The sequence below is a fragment of the Mytilus edulis genome, chromosome 1 (assembly GCF_963676685.1).
Source record: "Mytilus edulis chromosome 1, xbMytEdul2.2, whole genome shotgun sequence".
In the NCBI taxonomy this organism is placed as follows: Eukaryota; Metazoa; Mollusca; class Bivalvia; order Mytilida; family Mytilidae; genus Mytilus; species Mytilus edulis.
This window is the reverse complement of record NC_092344.1, coordinates 19419385-19437267: the sequence shown is the minus strand read 5'-3', so window position 1 is coordinate 19437267 and position 17883 is coordinate 19419385. Positions and strand designations below refer to the sequence as shown.

Sequence of the window (17883 nt, the reverse complement as noted above, 5' to 3'; positions counted from 1 at the left end):
AATCATCATAAAGTTTACACGTAGTTATATTGATAAAGATCTGCACACAAGAAAGTATCTGTTTCACAGAACAAAGTTTATATCTATGTTATCGATATTAAAATACCCATTATAAATAAAAAATGTACATCATACAAAGAAAAAACAATAATATACTCTCATAAATTGAAACTACATACACAAATTATGAAAGTATACATAACATAACTAGATAATCTAAAGAACCTGTGTCGCTAACCTATGTCTATATGCATAATCAGCAAAGGATCCTCTCCAACATTGTAGACGAGAAAGACTTCATGACAAAAATCTTTATTATGTTGACCTTGTGTTGCTGATAATTTTATCCGTTTAGTTTCTCTCTACCTCCTTTAGTTTTGCTCAAGACACAAGAGAGGGTACAACACAAATCCTTAATTAAGGGCAATTACTCCAATAAGAGTGGCAGTCTACTAACTATATCGGCAAAATTTGACTTGTTAGTAGATCTTGTTTTGTCAATCATTTTGCGTATGTAAGTTTTTATCTATCTATTATAATTTGTATCATATAAGGCACAACACAAAACAATTGGTAAAATTCGTCAACAAAGGGCAATAACTACAATAAGGAGTCACTGAACGATTTGCACCATATTGTACAATGTATTAATTGTACATCTTGTCTGATTATTTTTGCCTACTTAAATTTCTATCTGTCAATTATAATTTTCAAGATCAAAGGCAAAACGCAAAAATTTGATAAAACATCGACATCAAAGGCCCAACACTCTAATAAGGAGTCGACTGACGATTTCAACCAATATGCTTATTTGTAGCCCATGTCTAGTTTGATCATTTTTGCATTTAAAGCGTCCCTCTATCTGTTACAGTTACAGATAAAATGCAAATAGGGCAATAACTCCTATAAGAAATCGTCTGACAGTTTTGACGTATAAGACAATAGGTAGAACTCAACATTCTGAACATTGCTGGCTTTGTCAAATTTAATATATTGATAACGGTTTTCAAAATAATAGACAAAACTTGAATTTTACCTCATATGTTCGTTTTGAGCCATGTCGGCTATCTTGGTTGGCGGGCGAGATCACAGAACACATTTTTTTAAAACTAGATACATTAATGATGATTATGGTAAAGTTGGTTAAAGTAATTTCAGAAGAAAAGATTTTTGTAATATTTCACAGACTAAAACAGGACGACGGAAACAAAGTGATGAGAACAGTTCATCTTCACAATATAATAACACAAGTATATCATGTTAGAAATTATCAACATTTTATAGCAAAGTAACAATATATTAATATTGTTTGATTTTTGTTTTCGTTAATGTTCAATGGTCATATAATAGAAGAAAGCAACTACATACATACAATGCGGTAACTACATAACATTGTAAAGGAACAACATAATACCGTGTTTAAAGAATACATTAGTTTATAATATGAAGGAACTAAATACTGTAATGAGCCTTTGACGTTCACCTAGGTCTATTCATCTTTAACAATGAACACTTTCAAACAGTTCAGATTAGAATATAATTATAAAGTGTAAAAGTCGTAATTTTAAGGCCATAACTTCTATAAAAAGACAACAAAAAATTTCAAGTATGCTGACCTTTATGCACATATTGTTTTGCTGGTCATGTTTGTTTTTTAAAGATTTTATCTATCTTTAATAGTTTTCAAGATGATTTATATTTGAATATTTGTCATAAATGGAAAAAAAAACTTTATTTGTCAAAAGCACTAATAAATGATATACCATTCTTGTTTTGACTGGCAAAACTTCAAAGACCCCCAGTTAAATAATTTGTCACGTTTTGATAGTATAGATAGAGTTGATTGTATGACAAAACCAGTGAAACTTTTGTCACGAGTATACAAATATATTAATATATTAAGAATTTAATCGATTTGTTAAATATTGTTTTTTCATTTTTTTTCTCGTCTCCGTTGAATTTATGTCAGTCATATTGAAATTAATCTATTCTTCTAATTTTAGATCTTGAACTCCCTAACGCGTATCTCAAATTTAATTTTTGCTATTTGTGTTTTGCTTGAACACGTATACATGCAACTTATTAAACAAACTACACTGTCAAATATGTTTGCTAGGCAATCGGAATAAGACGTATTGTATTTATTAATTCATACCTTCATAAAGACATACGAGTATAGAGTGTAAACAGCAATATATATTTTATCTATACAAAATTATAAAAAATGTCATTTTTTATTAGATATTATAAAGCAGAAATAAAAAAAATATTTTAAAAAAGTTTATTCGGCTATTGGTATACATTTCGTTTTTTGATATTTCATTCTGCCTTTTGTGGATTATTTTTAAAGATTTTAAAGCTGAGTTGTATTAAATTTCACTCACTAATCGATACCCGAATTTTCACAATCAGATTGCAATACATGACAACCGTTACTCTTCATTCATACTTATATTTCTAGTTAAACTGAATAACAGCCGTGAGCAATAAGGACATGCACATACTTTTAAATGTTTTGATTGTTGATTATAATGTATTGTTGATCTCATGTATTTGATCAAGGTTTTTTTTTATAGCAAGTCTTACTATATAAATCCTTTATTTGACTGACTGTAAAAATTTTGATCAGCCCTATCACTGAAATTGTTTGGTGATTCTGCACCGGTGCATTCTTCTCTTTCTGTGTATTGGGGAAGTTCACTACGATCAGGAACAGCATTTATATATGGATCTACTTGATCTTCTGTTTCACAATGTCTGAAATACTTTACACCAACAAACACTATCAAAGTGAGTATTATTCCAGCTACAACAGATCCACCAACTATCCAACCAGTTTTACCTTCTTCGCCCTCGCCTGAGCTAGGGGGCGTGGTAGATATCGGTGCTGAAAAGGATATTTACCTAGAACTTATATTTCCTTTTTAATTGGTTAGGTATAAATATATGATAAAGCCAGAGTAATTTTCTGAGGGTTGGTTTGTTAACTACAACAATATCTCGCATACAATCTACACATGGTAAGAACAGAATGTGTTGTGGCACGATCTGCTCACTGGTTCAGTTTCATTTATACAAATCTACAGGTTGTTTATTATTTAATTTCACTCGATCTGTCCATGCTCGCAAGGGGACGACCATTTGATATTCGGGAGGGGGGGGGGGGGGGCAGGAGGCGTTGTTTTTGATCGGTTATTTATTTTTTTAAACTAAGAGGACAGATTATTCATTTACTGCACTATTGAAGCAAGATTTTTCATTTTCTTTAAAGCAAGGGACGGATTATTCATTTTCACATCTATATTTATGATATTCGAAAACATACAATTTTTAAAAGATTTGTTTATTATAAATAATACATGTATAGTATAGTCATTATGTACCATTTAATCAGAATTAATCATCATTCTCTGCAGAAATGAATCTTTTATATTCCCAACTGCATATACATGTATTGCATATATACATAGTATTAAAGTTTGGTTGTAACCAGCGTCTTTTAATAGTAATGGCAAATATATTTCTCCGAGCGAAGCGAGTAAAAAATTTTTTGGAGGGTTTTGCAGCCACTGAAGGCCCAAGAATCTATAGAACAAGTGATACAAAATCATGCTTTCTGGGTGTTCCAAAGACCCTTTCATAATCTGAAAATGCAAGTTTTGTTGTTATAATTTTTTGACAATATTTTGGTCTCAAAGAAAAATGTATAAATTCAGTGTAAGACTTAACTTTCTAGGGACAACATCAAAAGACCAATGTGCATGTCAGATAAAGTGAAAATGGAATTCACATAGTTAAGTCTGTGGCTGCTGTTTTTTTTTAATCTCATGATCAAGTTCATAACAAAACACAGAAGGGCATTCAATGAACAAAAGACAAATAAATAAGAAACATTGATCCCAAAAAATCAGGGCTACGTCTGAGGGAAAACAGAACTTGCTTCTTGCAAGGCACTCACCTTGAACACAATTTGATATGGAGACAAGCGTTTGGTTTTGAAATTTCCTACACGAGGCATTTGCCGCAATGTAGTTACGGCCCTGTTAAAATACAAGTGAGGTTAGGTTTCCTGAGACAATATATCTCAAGTTAAAGGAAACCAATTTTCAGACATTTCAAGTATATTTAAATAATATTTATACTTTTATTATTAAAACAATTGGGAAGTGTTTCACGATTTTTTTTGGGGAAAAAATGAACTTTCGATTAAACCTGCTGAGTTATTTGTTTCAATACATTGCAAGTCAGGTAATTTATTTTCAGACTACCACAGAACAAACCATTTTTTTTGGTGATTATCAAGGCTTGGTTATTTATTTTCAAAGTCATTGTTATAAATTAACTGTCCACAAAAATTTGATTTTTTTAAAATACGAAGACTTTATACTACCTAAATAATAGATTACCTTAGCTGTAATTGGCAAAACATTTAGGTACTTTCGGCTATCAATGCTCTTCAACTTCGGTTTTATTTTTTCCCTTTTAAATTTTTCAATCGAGCGTCATTAAGTATTTTGTAGACGAAATGCGCGTCTGGAGCAAATACAAATTTTCAATCCTGATATATACGATGAGTTTATTTTGGGTTGTTCCTAATCGTTGAGATCAACATTAATTGAGTAACGCGTAGATATTGTTATCCATTCGTTAGATGTATTTCGGTCTTTTGCTTTTTTGATAAAAGACTTATCACCGGCGATCAATATTTTTTGTTATTTTATTTTTTTCATGTCGAAATATTTCTTATGATAGTTGAAATCACACGGCTCAATTAAGGTTGATTCAAATATTAAGAATACACTATTTTTTATTAGCATTTTTTCCTTCGTCTGAAACACATTTCAGTGCTATGGTAAAGATCAAAGAGCAGATTTCTCTGAGGGATACGATTGCCATTGCTTTCTTTGATACATGTATTAGTATTTAGTATTATTTTCAAAAATAATTTAATTGCACGTGTAAAATGCTCGTAAAATGTAATTTACGTAATCTGAATAGTTATTCAACTTTAAAAATAGCCAATCCTCGATACAAGTGTATGAACAATGTAATTGTTGTGTTATATGTTTGTACTATCAATTCCAAGTTTACTTTCAACAGCAGTCACTGAGAGTGAGAGAAGGTATTTCACTTTGTACCTTATCACCTATTTTCCTACGTGAATTCTAGTTGGAACCCCATTTCTAATAGTTATCAAAAGTACCAGGACTATAATTTAGTACGCCAGACGCGCGTTTCGTCTACACAAGACTCATCATTGACGCTCATATCAAAATATTTATAACGCCAAACAATAACAAAGTTGAAGAGCATTGAGGATCCAAAATTCAAAAAAGTTGTGCCAAATACGGCTAAGGAAATCTATGCCTGGAATAAGAAAATCTTTAGCTTTTTGAATATTTAAACTTTTGTTAACAGGAAATTTATAAAAAATGACCACATTATTTTTATTCATGTCAACAATGAAATGTAAATAACATTTTAAATATTTAATTTCCTTTGGGTCAGTGGGCATGACTCCTTTCCGTACACATTCCTCTGTTTAAATTGCGATGGGTTTTAATATAAAACGACGTCTATCGACAGAACAACAAAAAATGGAAGTTTTTAACGACCTTGAATTACTATACAGCCCTTGCACCGTCGGTAACCGACAGAACGAGTTAATTTTTCTCGACGTATCGTCGTTTGACGAAAGTTACTTACGGAAGGGAGACAACTCGAAGCGATAATATGGAAGACTCCATTTTGGCTGAAGGGGTGTTCTAGTTACACCTTTACGTTGTGGACTACATTTATTATTTTGATTTAAATGATGCATATGATTTAAAATTATGCAACAACAATAACCCTCATTAGCAAACAGACATAGAAAGGATCTCGTGAATTTCAAATTAATCAATGGAGTGGGGAATCTAGAGCAACCATTCAATCTGATACCCCTTCAAGTCAAGAAAACTATACACATGCGCATACTTACCTAAACAAACCCTAGACTTGTAATTTGTAGCACGGACGTATATTAAATGTTAATTAAACGACCTTCATTTCTTTATGGAAGTACAATATCAAATATCAAATATTATTTTCATAACGGTGACATATAAGAAAACTCCACTTCAGTTCTTATGTGACAGAAATAGATCGATCGGAATTCAAGTCAAGGGAAATATCGAAACATGAAGATTATGAGAAGAGAATTATAGGACAGTTGTTTAAATTCAATCCTTTTGTTTTTTCATACCATTTAAAGCAAGACAATCTCAAGAATCTGAGATATTCCTTGATGTTAAGAATAAAACTGTTGACGTGAGGGCATGGTCCTCAGTCAATGGTATAAGTCTACAGATTGCTTAAAAGCAATCGTATCCCGAAAAATGCTTTAAAAGCATTGAAAAAGTTTAAGTAAGCTGTTCTTTAGCATTCAAAATTTTGAATAAAAATCAAAAAGAACAAACATTCTTCTGAATCTATTGGATATTGATAACACATACCACATGTATCTCTGTTTTTTGGTGTTGTTTTACCAAAGTAACAATCCTCTTTCAGTCTACAACACGGCGTAGCTATTTGTTGTCCAAGGTCTGTATACTCGCACCACGTGCACTCAGCCTCGCTATAACATTCTCTAAAATAAGATTTAAATAAGTTGAAAATAACGACTCCATCAATAGCTAACCATATAACAAAATATGAATGCTTCATTTGATAAATACCACAGATAATTTCAAATCCACTATACGAGTTTGTGTAGTAGTCATTATCGTCCATTTGCAGACAGTGTCAATAAACGTATTATGAAACAACTATATGAGTAAAATCGGGAAGCCTCCCAAAATCTAATAGATGTCCAAATCACACTCATTTATATTTAGTATGCAGTCTTCAACAATATCCCATGTCCATCTCCTGTATTTGTAATTAAGTTACCACAGACAATCACTGATCCACAATCAAAACTAAATCCTCTAATCGACAGAACATTAAACATAAAAATAGAAATAAACACCGACGTGCTTCCTGGCCTGTAACATGCATATATGCACATATGGAGAGGATGGCTTTTTTATTTATACTTTTTGTACTCATTTTATCACTGGAACGAATAAAACAAAGAATCAGATAAAAAGACCTTTACACTGTCATTTCATTTTCACAATATCGTTAGTTTTAAATATTCCATACCCTCATATATTTTGAAAAAATAGAAGTTTCTTCAAAGAGGAGATTATAATGCTAGCGGGTATAGACCCCTCCGATTTGAAAAACAATAAAAAGGTCAAAAAGTATTGCTTGTGCTAGTTTTGATGAGAAACATTAAGTTTTCAGCGTTGACAGTACATCCTTCGGTTGTTTTCTGCTTTTTGGTCGGGTTGTTGTCTGTTTGACACCTTCCTCATTATCATTCTCAATTTTCTCCTTTACAAATATATTTATATAAATTGAGCCATAACTTAATGCTTTTGTTCATTAGGGATTTTTTTTTTATTGCTTGCTGTTATTTAGGTACTTTGATAGACTATGAACTTATAATGGTATAAACACTTGTCTTTGGTAATTGTTGACGGCTGCTTATTGTTTAAAAAATTGTCAAGAATTTTGAATTAGAGTGCATTGTTTAATACATAGTAACTCTAAAGATTGTTTTACCCTAGAAATACATTTTTTTCTACTTAACAAACGTTTCGGAATTTTAGGTCCTTAATACTCTTCAACTTCGTACTTCATTTTGCTTATTAACTATTTTGATTTGAATATCAATTATGAGTGTTTTGAAGACGAAAAAAGTAAAATCACAAAAATACTCCGAGGAAAATTCAAAACGTAAGTCCATAATCAAATGGCAAAACCAAAAAGCTCAAATACATCAAACGAATGGATAACAACTATCATATTCTTGCTTTGGTACTATGTAGATAAATGTTGGATTAAACCTGATTCTATAGCTAGCTAAACCTCTCACTTGTATGACAGTCTAATCAGTATGATGAGTTAACTGTATTTTGATCTGAGCGTCACTGATGAGTCTTATGTAGACGAAACGTGCGTCTGGCGTATCAAATTATAACCCTGGTACCTTTGATAACTATTAATTGTACATAGACACTTTATTTTATTCGATGTTCAAATATTGAAATGTTGAGTATCCAATCGAACTGTCCTTACCGAATCTATAAATTATTTTTTGAATACCTACCGATGTCTTCAATTGATCATAAAATTTATTTTATGATTCTCTTACTCAAGTGTACATTAAGATTGAAATTCTCTGGGTTCTCAATTCTTTAATTGTTTCTTTAAGCTTTTGAAATTGACATTAGAATGTTTCTAGATAGATTTTGCTAAACTTCATTGTGCCGCGATTTTTTTTATTTGTCTTCAAATGTTTACACGTCCTCCTGATTCGGTTACAGTCGTTCCCCTTTCCCTTTTTATTTTCCATTTGTTAGATAAAGCATGCGATCAGATCCTGTCTTACTTTGGATATATACCGACCGTAACTGTTGAATACTAGGAACTTCAGACTTAACTTATCACCAATGTAAGCCGAGGTCGTATGATTAAAATTACTGAAACATTTCTACATACATTTAAAAATACAACATATATCTCATTCTTACTGTTTTGAAGACTTCCCGTAACATGTTGGTGTATAGCATGCTTCCAGTCCATCAGTTTTATCAGGGTCATTTTTACCAGATGTATCAGGGATTCTTGCACTACATGGTGATGGAGCGGATCTGAAATTCAAGAAAGATAAAGTATATATCGTAACGACAGATGCCGAAAAACGAGTTGTATTGGTCGTACTGACTTAACTTTCTTAAGGAGACTAGGAGAAAGTAACTATAATAATGCTAAAGAGGTTAACATTAAATTTTGAGCTTTCATGATGAAGTTCAATCCCGAGAAGGGGTTCGGGCGCACTCAAGCGTTGGTTTCATTAAGTAATTAATAGTATCTTTGGTTTCCCGAACAGTTTGTTGTGTACTTTTTGCATGATGGGTCTATTATTTTTCAGACACATTTTTCTTTTCTATACCACCTCTTAATAATGACTATTTTTTGTTTATCTGTTACGTAAAATTATTTTCTTAGATGAACACGCTTATTGGAAACATTTTATTGTATTAATTGAATTGATGATGGAAATAAAGTCAACATATACATATAATGCCCAGATATGACCTTTGCACTACATACACTTTATATCTAAGGCAATCACAAATGATGAACTTAAACTGGCCTGGATAAATATGATATACACGTTTGAATTCAGTAGATTAAACTTAATTGAAATAAGTGTTGTTTATTAAAATGCTCCGAAATAGCACAAAAAGAGAGAAATTTTTAAAGTTGCTTAATATAATTGTTGAAAAAATGGAGTTGAGTAACAATACAATTGCCGCATTTTATGAATACTGAAATGGTGGTGATTATCTGGGTATATCAGCATTATATAATCTATCATACATAGCAGTTATTTGAACGTACGCGGTATTATATCTGTTAGAGCAAACGTCATAGGTAATTGGTATATGACACAAGCAGTCGCAGCTATCCTGGCACTCAACTACATCTGGTGACTTTGATCCAAACTAAATGAATAAAATAAAATAAAATATTAAATTTTACTCTTTTTTTTTTATAATTTTACTGAGTGCACGATCAATGCTTTAAAAACTATATTAATTATAAGTACACTTAATGTTACGATCCTGAAATTACGATTTACAATCCGCAATCCGCAAAACTATTATCCACTGCATTGCTGTTCATGTAATTCATTTCGCTTTCAGACAAAAGGGTATAACAAAAACAAAACAAGAAGCCAACTTTGGTGTCAATATAAAAAGGGGATGACCATCAAAATATAACAAAAATCAATGGTAAAAGAAAGGAAGTCCTTATAAACTAAAACAATAAAACTTGAGAGTTTATGGACCACCCAAACGAATGGAAAACAAGTGTGACTTTCTTGACTGGGTAAAAGGCATTTTCCGAAGAAAGTGGTTGGTTGAATCTTGTTTTGTAACTAGCTTAACCTCACACTAGTATGAAAATTGTTTATAATTTAAATATTTTAACAAAATCAACATCCAAACATGTGTAACCATAAATTGTAATCATACAACACAAAAGACCAAACATTTCAAACAGACATAGTTTTAATGAACCTTTTCGTTTTGAATATTTAATAACTTTAGAGTTCGGTATTTTTTATATACTTTTTTTAGCATAATGATTTTTCTCCCTTCCATCAACAGCCACACATTGTTATCGACTATATTGTTAAAACAGTTTGACACTTGAAATATTTGGAATAGATTAAGATTGGCTGTAAAATATGTATTTTTGCAAATGTAGTCGGAAAAACTGATGAACACGATAGCGAAATTTGTTTTCAATTGTTATCTCAAATAAATATCTTTATCTAAAAATACTCGTTATGTTCATAAGAACAGTCAGGATCCTACTTCGTCAAAATTATCTCCCCATTACGCCAGTTCATTTTCACAATCGTAAAAATGGAAGCCATTGTAGCGATGACGCGCTACCAATTTTGCTCTTGGAAACCGATAAATGTATCCACATTGCACCAATACGATCCTTATATGTCAGTTATATTTTAAAAGACAAATGTATCAACTAGCTAATGAGCATCAGTTAATGATATTGTCTGCATTGATTCAACTTAAAACTATTGTCTGATCGGTTGTTAGGTGGAATTTTCGAAAAATCATAAACAGTTAAAAAAAAACTAATTAAATATTTCGTGGAAGGGCAGACTAGATTTTTTTAGTGGTTGAAGACTATAAACCCTAGTTATCACAAACAAAAAATTAGAATTTTTCGAAGATATGCATTTTCATCATCCAACTTGTAAGACTGTCGTCAAGTACTTTCAGTAAAAAAATAGCTATTCGAACACACCTTCCCTGTTTTTGTGACTCATTAGATAGGTATTTCACTTGACCCATATATTTCATCTTTTAGTACTGTTATTTTTTTGTGTTATAAAGTCAACCTGTAGCTTTAATATATAAAAATGATAGAATCTGAAGCGAGACGATGTATGAAATATTCTTACTTTGAACGATATCAAGACAAAATACTCAACTCAAACACGCCCTAACATAAAAAGGTGCACTCGATTTTCTCTTTTCGATAAAATTGTTACCTAATTTTTGGAATTTTTTCTTCAGTCACATAATGGAAGGGCAGACACGAAAATTACTGAACTAATAGATCGATATCTTTTCCGTCCGTGGTAATTTTTTCAAAAAAATCGGAGGTTATGCATTTTTGTCATCCAACTTGAAAGATACCCATGTCGTCGACTTGATATCTAATTGTTCTGCTTAACTATGTACTAGATAAATTGAAAACTTATGCAAATGGTGTTTTTGAAATAAAACACCTCGTAATTGAGAAGAAAATTGCAGTTTTGTTTGTTTCTATTAACTTTTTAAAAATTTGTCACTATAGTAAACAATACAGTAAACATTCATCGCCTTCTCTAATAGAGAGCTTCGATTCTTTTGTTCTATTTCAACCTTGTTTCCGACTGAGAAGTATAACAATATAAAAGATGAAGCCGAATCAATTCTATGTATGTGTATAATAGCAACACATTGACTCTTAAAGAGTGCTAACAGGTTTATGAGCCGAATAATGAAACACCATGCAACGCAAATGGAAATAAGGGTATAGAGTTGTTACAAAACTTTTGACATAAAAGTAAATAAAATCATTTTCATAACAGTGTTCACACGACTATTTCTTGGCGCGCTCAGGTTATCAATTAAATGGGTCTGTATCGCCCACTTGTCATATCGTACGTGTCATGGATATTTAAACTGTGGGGTCGCCAAAGATTCTAAACGCCTAAATAAAATAATACAAAAAACTAGCAGAGGACTTAACCTTTATGTGTTGATTTGAATGCTTAATACGTAAACTTTTTTTTTCTTATCGTGCACCTGCATGTACTGTACTCGTGTATTCTATTTAAATCCCCATTTGAAGGCATCTGACAGACTGAGAGAGCGTAAACTCACTGTTATCGAAAGCGGATAACAAATAAGTTAGAGGTAAATGATTCAGTATTATTACCAACAGAAGTATTGCGGTTGTCCGCGTTGTTATGAAAATGATTCTATCTTCCTTATATAAAGCTGTTATTCATTGGCTAATCATGGGCTATACTTTTTGTTCTATTTGGTTCTATCAGCTCATATCTTTTTTTAAATTCTCAAATATGTTGGCCTCGAGCATGAATGATAAGACAAGTATTGTCAAATGCTCATCTGCTGCAGTAAAATTGTTACCGTTTATGTTACTAACTTTACTTACACAGGAACATACGCTTGATGGTTTCGACTGGAATCTAATTATAAACAAATTACTATCAGTAACTGGTCTTATCTCAAATTTGTCATCTGTATCCTTCAAATCCAACCCACCCGAGAATCCTGTTGGCATTGTCACCTTTATTTAGTAAAAAGATTTTCAATATGTCAATCCTTCCAAGACATCAACACAAAATAAGAATATAAACGTCTCTTGTCATAACATACATTATTATTAGAAGTACTATGTTAAAATATAGACATGCATAATGATAATTAAAAGCACCTGAAGTGCGCACTAATTAATCAATTATTTCCAATGCTTATTTAGCTCTTCTGTATTGACGCGATATGGCTTACTAAACAATTTGAGGTTTTGCCCTTGACATGTTCTCAATTAATTTTAGATCTGGATTCAAATCATTAGCATTAATTTACTTGCTTTTTCTACAATGAGTATTCAGTAATGTAATTTAATTCAACAAGTCAGTACAATCAATTTGTATATAACGTAATTAACAAAAATAAACGGATCGGCTTTTATCAGGATGGCTTATCTAAATCATTGAAGCTTAAAAAACATCTAGAAACATGTTTTCACATTCATTTAAGGCATTTCAAATTTTAATGGGTACGCATTATGATCTATTCAAGGTTTTAATAATTTTGCAAACATATATTTGGAGCTATTTCTTAAGTTGGTACAAAAAATCAAATATTAGCAAACAAAAATTATATATGTACAATGTATTGCCGTTTTTAAGATAAGGCGATGTTACCCTATACGATCGTAGATTTGTGTTCTCAGAGAAATCTTGGCATTCCTTGCTATTCAGCACTCCTTTAGATGTCAACATTTCTGCAATACCAGGTTCCTTCAAATAACAAAAATCGGTATAAGTATTTTATATTTTGATATCTTAAATAATTCAGACTTGAATGAATGATTATCAAGAAATAATTTGAAAATGAGTTCAAAGACAAAAGATAGAAGAAACTATTAACATTTATTATAGATCACATAAAATATTATAACCTTGATCAGTCAGGAATGCTTGCGAATGCGTTCTTGATAAACAAAACTCCGAACTCATCCCATTTACCATGGGGGAACTAATGAAAGATATTGAATATATTGAGTCACTTTGAAATAATTATTTTTCCGATTTTATAAAGTATGTTTAAAGGCGACCCAACGCAAACTTGGGCATGGAAGCCATTTGATAAGTTAAGCAGATTTTACGACATCAGTGTATTTATTAAATTATTAAATTCTTAACCTGGTACCTTTTATTGGCTGTTATTCGTTTGTTTCTCTGTCCTTTATTTTCTCCCATTTATTTGTACTGTAGTCCTGTCATGTAATGTTGTCATTTTAATATTATAGTTAACATTGCCATTAAAGCGGGAGGTTTGGCATGCCACAAAACCAGGTTCAACCCACCACTTTATTCTTAAAATGCCTTGTACCAAGTCAGGAAAATGGCCATTGTTATATTATAGTTCGTTTCTGTGTGTGTTACATTATAATGTTCTGTTTCTGTTGTGTCGTAGTTCTCTTATATTTGATACGTTTCCCTCGGTTTTGGTTTGTGGCCCCGATTTGTTTTTTCTCTATCGATTTATGAATTTCGAACAGCGGTATACTACTGTTGCCTTTAATTAAGATGTGATTGCTGATTTTTTTTAAAGCGTACAGATGTAATGGCTCATTTTCTTTTCAGATTTCTATATGCAATATTAATACCTCGACAGTAATATGTTTAGGTTCAAGGAAATCCGATTCATCTGTCGTGTCCTTAAGTCTTGGATGCATGACAATAAATCCACTATTATCTAAAATAATACATCTGAAATTTAAAAGGAAGAATATTTGAATATGCATAGGTTAATTTCAAAGCTATACTTTATTGTAGTTTTGACATGAGTATGCATTATATTCGTGATTAATTTTTGCCAGATCGATAGTGAGGGTTAAAATAACAGGAATATAATGCCTACCCATTTTAAAACTACAATAAAGAATAGCTTGCATCAATTATCTCGATTCTAATTAGGACAATTAGAGTCAATTCTATGTCCGATGAGTATAAGTGTAGGAGGTTTGTGTAGGCTCTTCCATGAAACTCCCTTTTTTGTTTGTAAACAAGCAAATGACTGGCATTGTGATTTTTCAGAGGGAGGAGTTTGAACAGCCAGCATGAACGGATGTCGTATCTAGGTCAAATATGTCAATTTCCAAATGCAACACATTACAGTCATAATAAATTAATTAGTAACAAAATGTGCATCATTTAAGAGCTTGGAAGTTAATGAAATTTATCAAATGCATGCCAATTTGATAAAATTCATTATTCTGCAGTATTTAATATACGCATGTGCAAACACATTTTATTGGTTTTAGAGCATGGGTTTATTCACAAAGCGAAAGAAGTACGTTATATAAGAATAATTTATAAAAGATACAGGGAAAGTAAAAAAAAAACCAGTTAAACATGGAGCTGAATGCGGTTGGTATCCGAAAATTTCAGAACAAAATAGATCTTTCTGTTTAAACTTAATCGAAACTTTATGAATAAAATGTTATACAGGTTCATCTAAGTTATTTTAATTTAATAAACATACTATTTAGTATAATGATCATAACAAATTAAAGGGAGACAACTCACTGTTTATATATGTACTTGAAAATCAATCCCTAATACAAAATATACCCATACTAATCATATAATACTAATCACGGAACGTTTACCAATAAGTTACGTAGCAAAATTTAAAGGGCATTATTTTGTAGTAAATTGGATTCATGTAAGTATGTAAATACGGACATGGTCCAAAAATACCAGTATGTGATTATTTGAAGAAACGGGTAAAAAAAAAACCACTTTTTTTGTTGTTTTTGACTAATGTTTCAATATAATTTCTACACAGTTTGTACGTTCAACAGCTAATCAGGTCGTAATTTTTCACCTGCGACTTTTATTACACATGTGTTATATATATATATATAACACACGCTTAAAAAACACGTGTCTCATGTCTATCTCTAGATTCACCTTCCGTGACAAGGTAACACTACGACTATTGAAGTTATATTTTTTATATAGCGGATGTGGTGGAGTGGTCTAGAGCGCTGGACATGAGGCTAAGCGATTGGTGCTGTAGTGTATCAAAGGTGTGAGTTCGAATCCCGCTGTGGGACGGACAAAAATTTGTATCAGTATAAAATCTAACTCTAACACTGTTTGGTGTAATTTTCAGACGTATATATATATATATATACACAACTCGTCTAAACATCAACCCAACAATGTTAGATCTGTAAATTTGCATATATATAAAGAAGTAACACTTTTTGCCCGATGACAACAGTCGCATTATATTAATTGGTTGCTTTCTTTACAAATATCTTTGATGAGTACATTTTGTTTATTTCACGAGTAGTTTTGATATACCTTTTTTAAAAATGGTAAATTTTAAGATATATATTGAAATGAATTTTATTATAATGTTTCATTTGTTCATAACAGTTTATCACGAATCTATAATAGAGTTTATAACAATGTAATTTTCAAGGAATTTAGAATTAAAATAAAAAAGAAGCAGCAATTTACACACATTCCTTTCTTTATACGATCCAATATTGTATGCATGATATCTGTTTCATTGGATCACATTGAACACTGAACAAATGTATTTGTAAATTCATATTACCTGTTCCCATCATCACAGGAGGGATAAATATTATTGATAAACCAGTTAAAATACTGTAACGGGAAATCAGCAGCGACAGTAGCAGTAACTGCGCCAAGTCCATCAGTTCTAAAACATATCGAAGTATTAATATTTCTAAACAAATGTTATTTTAAAGAAAACTAATACGTTACGTAACGATCATAATGTTATTTTAGTTAAAAAAAAAAACCAAAATGTTGTTAATTGTTATGTATAAAATGAATGAAATATTGCGCCATATGCAAAAACAAAATGAAACTTGCTTCTTTGTTCCTGCCATTTCCTGATACGTTTTATATAAAATCATGTATTAAAAGTGAAAACAAGTAACCACAAGAAAATCATTGCATCAGCTACACAAAGAAGATTTATAAACTCGAGCATAGTCTGTTGACTAGTCAGCAATCATTTCATGAAAAAGAAACAGTTATATGATTTTTGGATAATAATTAATTGGTTATCAAAGGTACCAGGATTATAATCCAATACGCGAAGTGCTGACTACTGGGCTGGTGATACCCTCGTGGACGAAACGTGCACTAGCAATAAAATATATAAAGGAATAATGAAACAAAACTGTGGGAGCTTTAAAAATATTTCAGTCTATATTTGACTACAAAAAAATAGTGGACTAGAAATTCAATTTCGTTTGCATTTACAAAAAAAACCCAACTGAAGCAATAAAGTGTTTAAGCACTTTAAAACATAGCCCCTCTCCCTTAAAAATCAATGAATTAAAACCCAATAATTGTATCTCCCTTTTCCGTTGTATTGAAAACGGACGTTATGACATAAAAAGAAAAAAGAAAACAAACTCCGAGGAAAACCCTAAAACGGAAAGTCCGCAATCAAAAGGCGAAATCAAAAGCTGAAACACACCAAACGAATGGACAACACCTGTCACATTCCCGACCTGGCACAGACATTTTTCCACGTAGAAAACGTTTGATTAAACCGGTTTTATTGCTAGCTTAACCTCTTAATTGTATGACAGTCACATAAACTTCTATTATATTAACAACAGACATAATAGGTAAAAAAGAGGTACAGCAGTCATTATTGTGTTATACTTTAAATCACTATTTAAATGCACAATTATGGAACAAAGAACCACAAAAGAAAACCAATAAAAAGAGCTTTCATACTTAGTTAACTAAAGTAAGCTTAATAATATCTGAATGATAATACTATTTACCCTGCTTTATGTAATGTATGAATAAATGTCAGAACTATACCGGATCCCCAGCCATCAACATATGGTGTTGTGAGATACATAGTGTTTGGATGTCCCAAAGCCTGACGCCACCTAAAATAGATCTTTTTTTTAACTTTATTTCATCAGTGAATAAACAAAGTAATAAAAGATTAAAAGGCAACAGTAGTACATCACTGATTAAAAGTCATAAATCGATTGAGAGAAAAAAAATCCGGGTTATAAACTAAAACCGAGGAAAACACATCAAATATAAAAGGAAAACAACGGAACAACAGCAACACTGAAGTGCAAACGAAACACAAAAAAAACCTAACATACATAGAAATGAACTATATTATTATTTATTTATTATTCAGGTATTTTATAACTCAAGGATATGAATTCATTAACATCAGCTGTTTAACCATTGATCAAAATAAATGGTTTGTTCGATGTTTATTCATTGCTTTAGTGCTAGAGAATGACATGCTGTAAATATCATTATGCTCATTTTGGTATACTAGTATGTTAAATATATATGGTAAAAGTATGGTTTTTTTTAAATGATTATCAACGTGGTATTGTAACAATGTCAATCAA

The 17883-nt window shown here is 31.3% G+C and overlaps 1 protein-coding gene across 1 annotated transcript in view; it reads right to left on the bottom strand.

Moving 5' to 3' along the window:
* Positions 1-1260: 1260 nt before the first annotated feature.
* LOC139527009 (VWFA and cache domain-containing protein 1-like) overlaps positions 1261-17883 on the bottom strand; it is a 56046-nt gene continuing 39423 nt past the window's right edge. Inside the window, exons 16-25 of the mRNA XM_071322240.1 lie at positions 17284-17394; positions 16068-16175; positions 14101-14203; positions 13133-13228; positions 12358-12492; positions 9496-9599; positions 8622-8741; positions 6495-6628; positions 2407-2887; positions 1261-1767 (exon numbers count right to left, since the gene is read on the bottom strand). Of these exons, the coding sequence (XP_071178341.1) occupies positions 2586-2887; positions 6495-6628; positions 8622-8741; positions 9496-9599; positions 12358-12492; positions 13133-13228; positions 14101-14203; positions 16068-16175; positions 17284-17394 (1213 nt within the window). The 3' untranslated portion in view covers positions 1261-1767; positions 2407-2585. The remainder of the gene's footprint in view (positions 1768-2406; positions 2888-6494; positions 6629-8621; positions 8742-9495; positions 9600-12357; positions 12493-13132; positions 13229-14100; positions 14204-16067; positions 16176-17283; positions 17395-17883) is intronic.